The sequence below is a fragment of the Monomorium pharaonis genome, chromosome 9 (assembly GCF_013373865.1).
Source record: "Monomorium pharaonis isolate MP-MQ-018 chromosome 9, ASM1337386v2, whole genome shotgun sequence".
Lineage (NCBI taxonomy): Eukaryota > Metazoa > Arthropoda > Insecta > Hymenoptera > Formicidae > Monomorium > Monomorium pharaonis.
The window spans coordinates 11,848,486-11,862,683 of NC_050475.1; the positions used below are offsets into that span (position 1 = coordinate 11,848,486).

The window sequence follows — 14,198 nt, forward strand, 5'->3', positions numbered from 1 at the left end:
GAGCCGAGAGAGATTTTTTATCCACGTGAAGTGTCCCACGTTGCCCTCGTCTTGGATGTACAATAAGTTTACGTGTTTGTTCTTCTTGTCATCGGAAAGTCGCAGGGAGATAAATCTTTCCTCTTCGATGCCGTACACATTAATGGAAATGTTGTTATTGAGTCGCTCGAATTTTTTAATGTCTTTTAGCGCGACTGGAAAATCAATATCTCCGAAATTTAAAATTGCTGAATAATGTGGGTACGACGACACTCTATCACTATATCTTTCTGCAGGATGTAGAGCGGCAACCACTGACCACGCGAAGCATGCATTGTCTTCAGATTGCACGTTCACTACCGCTCTTTTCAGCATAATAGGTCGTGGTAATGTAAAATGGCATCCCGCACGCATAGGATTATACTTATTTATATTAATAGTTAAATTTAGTATACGTGATAATGCCCACCCACTATCACGTTCTTGAAATTCATCGAGCAACGCTAACGTAGGCTCGATGACGTACCGCTTGTACCACTCATCCAAGTCCGATGTTCTAAAAAGATCGCTGTTTCTCGTGGTAATACTCTTATTAGCACGTTTATCCCCCGCTATAAATTCGCCATTGAACGCGATGTTCACTTTTACACTACCATGTCTTTCTAAAACATCCCCCACTCGCTCTAGCACAATGTCTTTAGCATCTTCTAGAAAATGACGAGGCTCAATGTGACGCACGTTAATCACTGCACCGGTTAAGATACGGCTCTCGAATGCAGTATCTATTTCGCGCCACTCAAGTCTTGCGTTATTAGTATCGCCACTAGTGCTCGCGTAGTTACCACCAACGTGCATAAAACGTCTTTCTAGTCGCACCTTTTCACCCGCGAGTCGAGCGATTCTCGCTACCATAGATTGTCTCTGTCCAATGGTGAGTCGAGGACGCTTGACACGATTACGTTCCTCGAGTTGTTCGATGCACTCCTCACATCTTTGTAACCATATGAAAAATTCACCTAACGTAGCGACTCCGTTTGATTGTTCTAAAAGTTCGCGTTCCACTCTCTCAAAGTTCTCCATTTGAGGAAAAAAGAAACTACTTATTCATACACTGAAATATTTCAACACACTTGAAATATTTGCTACTGCACACAGACTTTCGGGTAAACAGACTTGAAAACGTCTAAGGGATGCTCTAAGAGTTTTAACTATATATACTTATTTGTAAAGTCACGTGACTATTGAAAAATCACGTGACTAATGAAGTCACGTGACTTTTGAAAAGAATTTTTCAGGTATAATATTAAACGCAGACTACAGTATCCGCATGTTATTTTATTTTATTTATTTATTTATTTAAAAATTTTAAGTTTTTATGTTTATAAAATCTAGCAGCCTGATATCGGCGCTCGCTAGCAGCCAAGATAAGGGCGTTGCTTATACGATTAGTGGGTAGTGAGGCCCGATTGCGCGCATAAACGGTCGGACACAGTCCCATAGCGGGCAAGAGAGAAAGAGAGAGCAAACTGTAACTAGGGTGGAATATACGTAATATAATTTTTATTATTTAATTATTTATAATTTAAATTAGAATACATATGCATATGTAATCTAACTCAAATTATAAATAATCAAATAAAAATTACATTACATATATGAAATAATAATAAAGTCTCTTTACCTGAGCGGCGGTGGTGGTGAGCACAAAGGACTTTCGAAAACATGTTGAGACAAGTTTCTCATTTGTTAGAAAGAAACAATAAACAAAGAAAGTTCGAAATTTATGACAGGGTAATTTGTTATAAAAACAAAAGAAAAAAGAAAGTTTAAAATTTATGATAGGGTAATTTGTTAAAAAGAACTAATAAACAAAAGAAAAAAGAAAGTTCAAAATTTATGACAGGGTAATTTGTTAAAAAGAAACAATAAACAAAAGAAAATTTATGACAGGGTCAATTGTTACACAGAAACAATAAACAAAAGAAAAAAAGAAAGTTTAAAGTTTATGACAGGGTAATTTGTTAAAAAGAAACAATAAACAAAAGAAAATTTATGACAAGGTCAATTGTTAAAAAGAAACAATAAACAAAAGAAAAAAGAAATTTATGACAGAGTCAATTGTTATAAAGAACAATAAGACCAAAAGAAATTTGAAATTTATTTGACATGTAATTACCTTCCCCCCTTCCCCTTCCCCCTCCCCCCATTCTATTGTTTGGGTTAGAACCGGCCTAGCCCTACTACTAGTGCGAAACGGACACAGTAACAAACGGACACAGACCAAATGCGCACAAAGCGAAACGGACACAGTGCGAAACGGACACAGACCAAATGCGCACGGACCAAATGCACACGGATCAAATGCACACGGACCAAATGCGCACACTGCACATGCGCACACTGCACGTGCGCACGGACCAAATGCAATCCATGTACATTGCAAGCAGAGTAAAGTCCACATAGGTTAGCGACTTGAACGGGGTGGGTGCGGGAGGGGGGCCGAAGGCCCCCCTTGCACCCCCCCCGTGTGTGTGTGTGTGTGTGTGTGTGTGTGTGTGTGTGTGTGTGTGTGTGTGTGTGTGTGTGTGTGTGTGTGTGTGTGTGTGTGTGTGTGTGTGTGTGTGCGTGCAAAGCATTCACTGCATCACATGGGTTTGCGACTTTCCGTGTATGCATTTGGTCCGTGCGCATGTGCAGTGTGCGCATTTGGTCTGTGTCCGTTTCGCTCTGTGCGCATTTGGTCTGTGTCCGTTTGTTACTGTGTCCGTTTCGCACTGTGTCCGTTTGTTACTGTGTCCGTTTCGCACTGTGTCCGTTTATTACTGTGTCCGTTTGGTCTGTGTCCGTTTGTTACTGTGTCCGTTTATTATTGTGCGCATCTAGGACTCACTCATTATTTCTACGGTAATTTTGTAAGAGGAAGAAGACTATACAACATGTTTCAGCCAAGCCAGAGTCGTACCTGTTAATCTTTATATCTGAAAAAACGGTCATCTATCCGTATGTCAACCATCGCCGACGTTGCTTGACTTCGAAGACCGTTCGCATCCTAACGCCTCGTGATGATTCATGAACACTTCTTGTTTATGCATACATATTTGTTATACATCATTACAATAGATGTTGTTAGAAGGATGAAACATATATAGTTAACTTATATTTTTATAAATAAATATAAAGTTTTACAGTTTTTTTACTTATTTTTACATATTTGCGCAAAATAGCATGTGGAATAACTTATTAAAAAGTTTGTTTTTGTTTTGTTCGTATAAAATTAAAAAAATTTTTTAATGTCATTTTTTATAACTTTTTAGTACTATTAATATGCCACATTGTTTTGATAAGTGTAACTTTCTTTATGTTCTGTTTTAATCTACGTTTCTTAGAGATTCAGTTTACCCTTTTGTCACTCTTTTATTACATTATATTTCATTTTTTCTTTACGCTCCATTAATTACACAGATAAAAGGTATTATTTGGATGTAATAAGATATCGTAAAATATTATTAGAATATCTTATGATATCTTATAATATTTTAAGATATTTTTGGGGGATATCGAAATATATTAATAAGCTATCATATGATATTTCACGATGTTTTAAAATATTTTTGTAGGATATCCCGGATGCTACTCATTGGGATATCCGTGGAATCGCCTTCGTCTGTCTCTGATAATGTGAGATATCCTCAGGATAAAGTGTGCTGTGTGGTTCATTACGTCATTCGATACGTCAACATCGGACGAACATGGCTGAGAACAAAATACGCGCGAGCGCAAGAAAATCGCGAAGGAGATTGAGAAAACGAACGAATCAATCCTCAAGAAACATCACGCTCTAAAAATCGGTAGGATCAAAAAGGATATTGCGACTAAGAGACACTTTGAACCACTAATCGAACCGCTACAAAAGATTATTGATAATTCCGGTGTACGCGCGATAAAAGAGGAGCCGATCGATAACGTTTCATTCACCCGTAAACGTGAGAAGGAAGAAGAATAAGAAGAATATGCCAGTAAGAGAAAACATTCGAACGGCTTGTTCGATCTCTCCGCGACACCGCAAAAATCTAATCATTCACAAATTTCAAACAACGTACTAATGATAACCTCTACACCGCGTCCTACAACCGATAGAATCGCTTGAGAACGTTTTCGAAACGACGGACGACTCACTCGCGACGATTGTTTGAAATCAATTATAGACGTCGCAAGGATGAAAAGCGTTGCGAGCTCAATTGGGTCCGCTGGGTCAAAAATTTGTCGAAGCTGTCTTGAGCGGTAGCCGAGAGAGCGATATAGACAACATAAACGGTGTTCGTCTCGAAAAGAATGGAGCTCGGTAATAAGCGTTTCGATGTGGACAACGAGGATAACATAATTATCGACAATGTATATTACGCCGGTACATTCGGTCTTTACGAATTGATTTTCAAGAAAATTCTCGACGATGACATCTACACACATGATGGTATGCAAAAGTACAAAATCATATTGTTTGTTACAAACGCGCATAGACGCAATTACACCAAAAACAGTCAACTATGGAGCAACAGAGGATACAAATACAAACACCTGATCACGCCGTTGATGTCGATTGAACCTACGCCGAAGAAAAGATATCCGAAAATTATTACCTCTATGGTATATATTATTACGTGCTATGACGTTAAATGACAACGCGATCGATTACGTGCACTGGGACGATCCCAACGATCTGGTGAATCATCTGCGATTGCTCGAATCCTCTCGTCGAGTCGGTCACAACGCACACGAAAACAATATTTTGTCCATCATCAAGAAACTTTGCAAAGCGGGTCTTATTATAAAATAACCCGCGTATCCGTAAAATGAGTCAGTCAATTGATTGATATCACCCATATCGTATCAATGTTAGAAACAATGAGTAATAAACGTACAGCGAAGAGACGAACGTTTAACGAACTTTGTGTGGTTCCCGAATCAACAGCGGACGGTTCAAGAACGCTTGTCGGATAGCTATCGAACGGTGCAGGATCGCTCTCATCGGGAACGATTATCGGATGACTATCGAACAGTTGTAAATCAGGTCAGGAATAGTTACGAACGATTATTTAATCGAACGATATCGGAAGACAAAGAACCACTATTGAAGGATGACGGTAGAAAGCAGTGATAAACGACAATACAAAAGCGCGCAAAGCATTCTCTGCACCACATGGGTTTGCAACTTTTCACGCAAACAAGAAAAAATCATTCCAAACACGGCCGTTTCGAACGTGGCCATTTTGAACGTGGCCATTACGAACGTGGCCATTTCGAACGTTACCATTCCGAACGTGACCAATCCGAACGTAGCCACTTCGGACGTGGCCGTTTCGGACGTGGTTGTTTCGAACGTGGGCAAATTGAACTCTGTGCTATATTTTTCGTAGCCATTTCGAACGTAGCCATTCCAAACGTGGCCGTTTTGAACGTGGCCATTCCGAACGTGGTCATTCCGAACGTGGCCATCTCGGACGTGGCCATTTCGAACGTGGGCAAATTGAACCACGTGCAATATTTCCCATGGCCATTTCGAACGTTGCCATTTCAAAAGTGGCCGTTTCGAACGTGGTCAAATTTACGCGTGGTCATTTTGAATGTGACCATTTCGGACGCTCCCGTCATCGAACGGATTAACCGCACGCTGAAAAACGATATGTGGAAGATGTTTACACTCAATGGCAATTACGAGTGGATTGATCTGTTACTGAATGTCGAATTGCACGAACTTTCGAAAGCACTGAACGATTGATATGCGACCTGTCGACGTAACCCCTGCTGTGGTCGAAAGACTCTTGGATACGGTGTACAGCTCGATAAAGATTGCAAGTCCGGCGAAATTTAAAGTCGGTGATTGTGTACGCGTGAACAAAGACGATCTTTGAAAAGGGTTACACACCGAATTGTATCACCGAAGTGTTTAAACTTATTAAAGTACAGCGTACCAATCCCGTAATTTATTTACTAGAGGACTATCGCGGAACATCTATAGCTGGAGCGTTCTACGAGCACGAGTTGCATCGCGCGACTCACCCGGATGTATGTCTCGTGGAGAAAGTATTGCGCAGGAAAAGTGACAAGGTTTACGTCAAGTGGTTAGGATTTGATGAATCACACAATTCGTGGATTCACAAAGACAATGTTATGTAAAAATATTTTTCTTTATTATAATCATATAAAAGTGTAATGTAAACTTATAAAGATAAAATACATTTTTTTTAATAACATGTGCTTTTTTTATTATCTTTTCATCATCCTTAACACATTGTACCTAATATTAATTTTAAATAGAAAATAAAACATAAAAATGTATATTATAAAGTACAAATTACAAAAGTATAAAAAAATTCACAAAATTATATAAAATGTAATATATGTGTATAATATAAAATACATGAATTGCTAAATGTAAAATTATAAAATAGTGTAAAATATAAAATACAAGAAATGTAAACTATAAAATATACGAAACGCGTGAGATGTAAAATTAACAAATATATGTAAAATATAAAATACGTAGAATATAAACTAAAAATACATCAAACGCAAAAGGTAAAATATATATATTATAGGGGTATTCGATAATGTCCCCACGGTAACGTCTTAGTCGAATCGCGTACGAGATATCTATTGTCGTCGTACGGACTTAGAGCAATTTTCGTTTCAGATATCGTGTATACTTCGTATAACTTTGATCTTATACACGACTGCCGGCGCGTCACCTTGATCTCGTCTTTCAAACAGCGAGTGTAATCATCGAACGTTATGGTTCGCGTTACTATGTTATTCTTGACACCTTTTGCTTTTTGGTGTCTTTTTTTCCGTCTACTTTCAACGCGTACATTTTTGTTCTAAATCCGACGAACTCGGTCATTATCGCGCCGTTATTCTCATCTTTCATTAGGCCCGGCACTTTTTTATTTTCGAGAGGCATATCGTACGCGTTATCGACCGGATAATCGCTCGTGTCGAACCTAGCAATATCGCGTTTCATCGTCTCGTAAACATCCTCGCACTCGACGCGGTATACAAAACTGTCGGTGTCGGTGTACATGACTTTACATTTATTACGATACAGAGACAACATGTATTCGTGATGAAATTCGTATAAATACGCCTTGGAAATATCTAGAATGCATATGCCTACATAGATCGGTTTTAAAATTTTATCTCGAGTTTTCTTAGTTCGACGGCAATAAGATTCTCTGAAAAAAATGTTACGGCTTGTAAAATTTGGTTTCGCGAACATTGCCTTCGCACCATACCGACCCATCCATTTCGTCAATAACTTAACATCAACATAATTACGCACATTCTCCATGGTTTTCACGAATACCATGTTATTCATTAAATTATACAAATTTTTTTCGAAATTAATTTTGGCGCAAATTCGGAATGGTATGTTTAACTCTATGTATTTACAGAACCATGGAGGTTGCGCGAATTTTAATACGCGGTGTGTCTTTGTGATACGAAGACCGTGACGCATACACTGCTGTAAGTTTCGGTAATGGATGACGTAACGCTTTTTATCGTAGAGCGTGGCAAGAAGTTTACATTCTCGCTTGCTGGGCAGTTTATCGCGCGTCGGGCAGAAGAGTAGGTCAGTGTGAAGGGAGCGTCCCAGATGCACATAGTAATAAACGGACACAGCAGGCTGAGTGAAACGGACACAGTAATAAACGGACACAGTAACAAACGGACACAGACCAAATGCGCACGGACCAAATGCGCACGAACCTATGGGTTGCGACTTTTCAGGGCACCCCTACCGACAGGGTGGGTGCGGAAGAGGGAGCGAAGCCCCCCTTGCTCCGTGTGTGTGTGTGTGTGTGTGTGTGTATGTGTGTGTGTGTGTGTGTGTGTGTGTGTGTGTGTGTGTGTGTGTGTGTGCGTGCGTGCGTGCGTGCGTGCGTGCGTGCGTGCGTGCGTGCGTGCGCGCAAAGCATTCTCTGCATCACATGGGCTTGCGACTGTGTCCGTTTCGCACTGTGCGCATTTGGTCTGTGCGCATTTGGTCCGTGTGCATTTGGTCTGTGTCCGTTTGTTACTGTGTCCGTTTATTACTGTGTCCGTTTGTTACTGTGTCCGTTTTTTACTGTGTCCGTTTGTTACTGTTTCCGTTTGTTACTGTTTCCGTTTATTACCTCTTCGAAAAATTTTATCCTCTTCGATTCCGTAGACGTTGACCAACACATCAAATTTCCCAATGTCTTTTAATGTAACGGGAAACTTGATATCATCAAACTTTAGAACCGTCGTGCGGATATGATGACTCCAACCCCGTATTTCTTTTCACAGGATGCAAAGCGGCGACAATCGACCACGCGAAGCACGCATTGTCCTTCGATTTTACGGTCACTACCGCTCTTTTAACCATTATTTCTCACGACAATGTTAAATAACATCCCGCGTGTAGAGGATTAAACTTGTTCACATTTACAGTTAAATTTAATATACCCGAAACCCGCTATCGCGTACTTAAAATTCTTCAAGCGACGCTAACGTGGGCTCGCTTACGCGTTGCTCGTACCATTCGAGCAAGTCCAACGTTTGGAATAATTCACAGTCTTTTTGTGGTAATACTCTTATTATTAGCGTTTTTTCATCCGTTATAAACATGCCCTTGAACGCGGTATTCACTTTTACACAGTTTTGTCTCTCTAGAATGTACCGCACACGCTCGAGCACTATATCACTGGCATCTTTTAGAAACTGTCGTGGCTCGATGTAATTCGTGTTAATTATCGCACCAGTCCAAACGCGATTCTCGAACGCGGTATCTATTTCGCACCACACGAGTTTTTCTACGTTATCACTCGTGTAATCACCTCCAACGTGCACGAAACGTCTTTGTAACCTTGTCTTTTCGCCCTCGAGTCGTGCGATTCTCGCCACCAACGATTTTTCATGTCTGACGGCGAGCCGAGAACACTTAACGCGGCTATGTTCCTCAAGCCGTTGTATAAACTCGTCATATCGCTGCAATCACGTAAAACACTCGCCCAAAGTAGCGACTCTGTTCGCTTGTTCCAAGAGCTCGCGTTCCTCTAAATTGAATTGTTCCATATTTTAGCGTCTTTTCACACTTTTTAAATCATGTCACGTTCTTCAACGAAACACTTACATGTAACACATCCACATGATTTGTAGTATCGCACCGAGTCTTGTTAGAGAGCCTCTGAGGGAGAGAGTGGCAATCTGATCACGTGACTGCGTCTCTTCTGATTCGATGGGGGCGTCAAGGTTTTCTGCAAATCAGAATATCGGTATAGACAATTGTTTCCAGTGGATCGTATAATAAATACTAACCAGAGAGAGGTTAAGTAAGTGTAACAATCTGATACCTCTGATAAATCTCTGGTAAGTAATAATTATTTATTTCAATAGAGTTTTTGTCACTTCGGTTTTATATACATAAAATAAGGCTACGAATAGACATATTATGAACATATTTTTGTATTGTGTGCATAGTGTAAAATGCCTAATAGGTGTTGTGCTCCAAGATGCACCAATTCTAATAAGGACAGATATGCCTTGACTAAGTTAGGTGAAGATTCTCAACTAAGGCAGAAATGGATTGATGCTGTGGGAAAACCAAATTGGCAACCTCCAAAATCAGCTGTACTGTGTGAAGTTAGTATTGAAGCGTACGTATAAATATACTCCGACATGTCAGATATGTTATTCTAATGTACTCATGTTTACATATTTATTTTAGGTTCATTTCCATCCATCGGCAGTATACTGTGTAGGGAAACGAAAATTCATTAAAAAAAATGCGGCACCAACATTTTTCTGTAAATGTAATGTACAAAGAACACCGTTGTCAGAAATCGAATCAAACGTTCAGCAATGTGATAAATTAGTTAAATCTTTTTATAACAAAGTATCTTCAAACAAAAGACAAAAAAATAAAAGATCTGAGGGAGGCCAAAATGTTAATGACTTTACAGATTATACATATAGTCGAAAAAGTATTCTACCTTGTAAGAAGAAATATGCCCATATTCCAGAATGTGTTATAAAGAAGAAACCTATTGCTGTGATATCGAACCAAGTAGTATCTGAAAGAGAAAATGCCGACGAATCAAATTCTATTTTAGTGCAGGACATCAATACATTGAAAGAAAGTATTGTAAGTAAAATAGCGTCCATCGAAAGTTTGCCCAGTTCAGAGACATTGATGTCGCTAGAAAGAAAAATTGAAATAGCTAAGACAGAGAATGAAATCTTAAGAAGTCAAGTTAAATATGTATTTAGAAGAAAAAATGAAAGAATGTAACTGTGTAATCAATAAAGTTCTAAATAAAGACCAATATAATGCAATTTTAAATGAAACTACAAGAGGTTCTACGTGGTCGGATGAAACAATCAAGAAAGAATTACAATTGCAATTTGCATGTGGATCACATGGTTATAACAAGATAATGGAACTTGTTGCTCCATTCCCTGCATTAAGAACTCTAAGAAAAAGGATACAACATATCAAATTTGAACCGGGAATTCTTGAAAGTATTTTTACGTATCTAGAATTAATCATTCCTCATATTTCACCAAAATGGAGGATTTGTGGTCTAGTTTTCGATGAAATGGCGATTCAAACAAAGATTGAACTTGACAAAAGTACAGGGACGTATATAGGAAAAGTAACATTGCCTGGTAATACAGATAAATTAGCATGTAAAGCGTTAGTTTTCCAATTGTTTAGGCTTGGATTTCATTGGAAGCAGCACGTAGCATACCACTTTACTTCATCTTCTTCAACAAATGATGCATTAAAGAATATTATTATAGAAATACTGCAAAGGTGAATCTAAAGGTGAATCTCACCACGTGAATCTAAAAGTAGTGGTTTTAGTTTGTGACGTGGGAAACAGAGGAGTACTTACAAAAATGGGATTCAAAACTACAAAGACAGACATGGTGTATGCTGTGACACATCCTTGCGATCCTGAACTCGCACTGCAATTGATTCCCGATCCTGTCCATGTATTTATAAATTTGAAAGAAATGCTTATGGAAAGTCAAATTATATATTTGTCACAAGATGTTGTAAAGGCATACGACTTATTTAGTAATGTTGTTAATATAAGCCATATTGAATGGCTAGAATCATATCAATCTGAACATTACGAAGAAATAAAACTTGCGCCAAAGTTAAACAAAACAGTATTAAAATCAAACCATTTTAGTAAAATGAAAGTCGCAAATTCTACTAGTGTTATCAATCATGCTACTGCATCTGCATTAACATTTTTAGTTCAAAAAAGTGATGGACTTCCACAAATGGAAACAATAGCTTGGTTTATTAGAATAATGAGAAAATGGTTTGATATGATGACTGGAAGAAATCTATGCCATGCTTTGAGTTTTCACAATCGTGAAAAATACGATGTTGCAATACAACATTTAAAATTAGTTTGCCATGTTTTCAAAAATATGAAAATTGGAAGTGGTGTATGGAAACCATTTCAAACCCATGTAATACTTACCACTGAATCAATGATTCAGTTACAAGATCGTTTATTAAATGAGGAAGAGTTTACTTTCTTCTTTCCGGGCCGAGCAAATCAAGACAGTTTGGAAAATACTTTCTCAAATATACGTAGAGGATGCCCCAAGTCAACTGCTCTTCAATTCAAATCTAGACTAAGACAGATGTGTGTCATAGGAGAAAATCAAGCAATACCTACTTCTAGTTACTCATATGATGAAACTCCTTCCCTTATAACTGTACTTCTTACGAAAATAGATATAAATAACAACGAACAATCTACAGAAAAATATTATGATTTTCCTAAATTAAATGACTGCGAGCCCATGTCAGAGCATGTAAAACAAATATTTTACAGAATGTGTGGGTACGTTGTTTTTAAATTAAGAAGGTCAATCAAATGTGAAGTCTGTTATTTAAATCTGCAAGATAATTTTGAGTGTACACCAACTTCTTTATCTGCTTTTGTAGATATTTCAGATTATAATCCAGGAGCTCAAATAAGAGTTAGTACTGAAGTATTTAATATTCTTGAAGGGGCAGAAAGAATTATATGGAAAATAAAGTCTAGATTATTATTTTTTGACAAATCTCTGAATGAAAAATTGGTATCGCATTGCAATATTGTTTTGGAACATTTCCTTTTAAATACTTGCCATAACATTAAAAAAACTTTAATATCTCGATTTGTGTCAATGCGTCTAAAACAACTATCTGTATCTTTAAGTAATACAGAAAATGAAAACGTCAAAATATCATCGGTTTTTGCAAATAAAACGATGGGAGCAGGATTTTTAGCTGACAGATTTAAACCAAAAAAATATGTACAAAAATGATAAATTATGAATAGTTTCAAAAGTTAACTTTTTTATATGCAATGTAAACCAAAGTAATAAATATTATAATTGTCCTGATTCGTTTTCTTTACTTATATTTTTTATCTAAAGACTGCATAAAGGCTGTTGTTTAAAATGATCTTATTAATATTGTTACTGTCTAGATATATATTTTATTTATTCTTTTTTAGATAAATATAAGTAACTGATATTTTATGTTTGACAATTCCAGGAATTTTTTTGTGATGTCTATGTATATATTATTACATAATGTATACCTTTTTATAAAATAAATTTTAATACTTTTATTAAATATTTTACATTTTTCATGACTGTAATCTTTATATCTAATCCTTTATATCTTAATTAAATAAAACACAACGCATTATATTGCTAATCATTATTTTATTATTATAAGAGTTTGCTGCTAACAAGCCAGCTTAAACTATAATGTTTAAGATATAATACACATAAGTATTATTTGTAACATTCTAAAACTAAATAATTGAAAAATTTTATACAAATCACATTTGCGGGGAATCTTTAAGTTAATTTGTTTATGTGGCTGATATTGTCAACACTCCAAAAGAAATATCAAATTTATAAAAGTGAATTCTGTTACATTTTTCAAATTAAAACGTTTTATGCACAATTTGTATACTTATATACAATTATATATAATTGAGAAATATGTACATAATTATATTTACAGAATTTATTATATTTATATTATAATATTTATAATATTATAATGTTAATAATGTTAGTGCATTATATCAAATCTAAACGATTTTAGATGCATCAAATCATCTTGTAAGCAATGAATTCTTTCCTTTAAAACTTCATTTTCTTGCATAATGTTATTTAACTTTACTGGAATTGTCTCGTAATCAGGATTAATTTGTGAGCGTTTTAATTTTATCTTCTGTTCCTTTGTACATCCTGCTTTTATTGATTGATCTGATATTTTTATATCTAAAGGAGATTGTTTTATACAACAATTTTTATTGTGCATAAACTGTCCCGATTTTTTTTCTCTTTTTAACTTTAACTCAGATTTTTTAGTATAATATCTTGATCTTAAAGAATAATGATGATTAATTAGATTTTGTTCATCTATGATGTCACATTTACAGAAAAATGTTGGTGCCGCATTTTTTGAAATGAATTTTCGTTTCCCTACACAGTATACTGCCGATGGATGGAAATGAACCTAAAATAAATAGCATGAGTACATTAGAATAACATATCTGACATGTCGGAGTATATTTATACGTACGCTTCAATACTAACTTCACACAGTACAGCTAATTTTGGAGGTTGCCAATTTGGTTTTCCCACAGCATCAATCCATTTCTGCCTTAGTTGAGGATCTTCACCTAACTTAGTCAAGGCATATCTGTTCTTGTTAGAATTGGTGCATCTTGGAGCACAACACCTATTAGACATTTTACACTATGCACACAATACAAAAATATGTTCATAATATGTCTATTCGTAGCCTTATTTTATGTATATAAAACTGAAGTGACAAAAACTCTATTGAAATAAATAATTATTACTTACCAGAGATTTATCAGAGGTATCAGATTGTTACACTTACTTAACCTCTCTCTGGTTAGTATTTATTATACGATCCACTGAAAACAACTGTCTATACCGATATTCTGATTGGCAGAAAACCTTGACGCCGCCATCCACTCAGAAGAGACGCAGTCACGTGATCAGATCTCCCTCAGAGGCTCTCTAATGGTCTGTTCTTTCTAGCTGCACTGTTGCACCGGTGCAATAAGTTAAAGTAAGACAAGTATATTTTTTCTCATTCTAACTTATTGCACCAGTGCAACAGTGCAGCTAGAAAG

The 14,198-nt window shown here is 36.7% G+C and overlaps 2 protein-coding genes and 1 pseudogene across 5 annotated transcripts in view; 2 read left to right on the forward strand and 1 right to left on the reverse strand.

The window, feature by feature from the left end:
* LOC105832213 overlaps positions 1–14,198 on the forward strand; it is a 275,864-nt gene that overhangs the window by 199,011 nt on the left and 62,655 nt on the right.
* Positions 8,116–11,452, forward strand: LOC118647429 (annotated as a pseudogene).
* Positions 12,722–14,047, reverse strand: LOC118647430 (THAP domain-containing protein 2-like). 4 transcript variants are annotated; one of them, XR_004964702.1, is made up of 3 exons: positions 13,903–14,026; positions 13,630–13,774; positions 12,722–13,549 (listed from the first exon to the last, which is right to left on the reverse strand). XR_004964702.1 is itself a non-coding variant. In XM_036292301.1 (3 exons), the coding sequence occupies exons 2-3, from the start codon at positions 13,783–13,785 to the stop codon at positions 13,516–13,518; spliced, it is 204 nt and encodes a 67-aa protein (XP_036148194.1). In that variant the 5' UTR covers positions 13,786–13,791; positions 13,903–14,047; the 3' UTR covers positions 12,722–13,515. The 4 variants fall into 4 exon arrangements, 3 of the variants coding, with proteins under 3 accessions (XP_036148194.1, XP_036148192.1, XP_036148193.1); XM_036292301.1 differs by having other exon boundaries at positions 13,616–13,791; positions 13,903–14,047; XM_036292299.1 differs by having other exon boundaries at positions 13,630–13,791; positions 13,903–14,040.

Coding starts and splice junctions, on each gene's coding strand:
- LOC118647430 (XM_036292300.1), bottom strand. CDS start 13,785: ATGTCTAATAGGTGTTGTGCTCCAAGATGCACCAATTCTAACAAGAAC. Junction 13,550..13,629: donor AATTAGCTGTACTGTGTGAA/GTTAGTATTGAA, acceptor TATTTATTTTAG/GTTCATTTCCATCCATCGGC.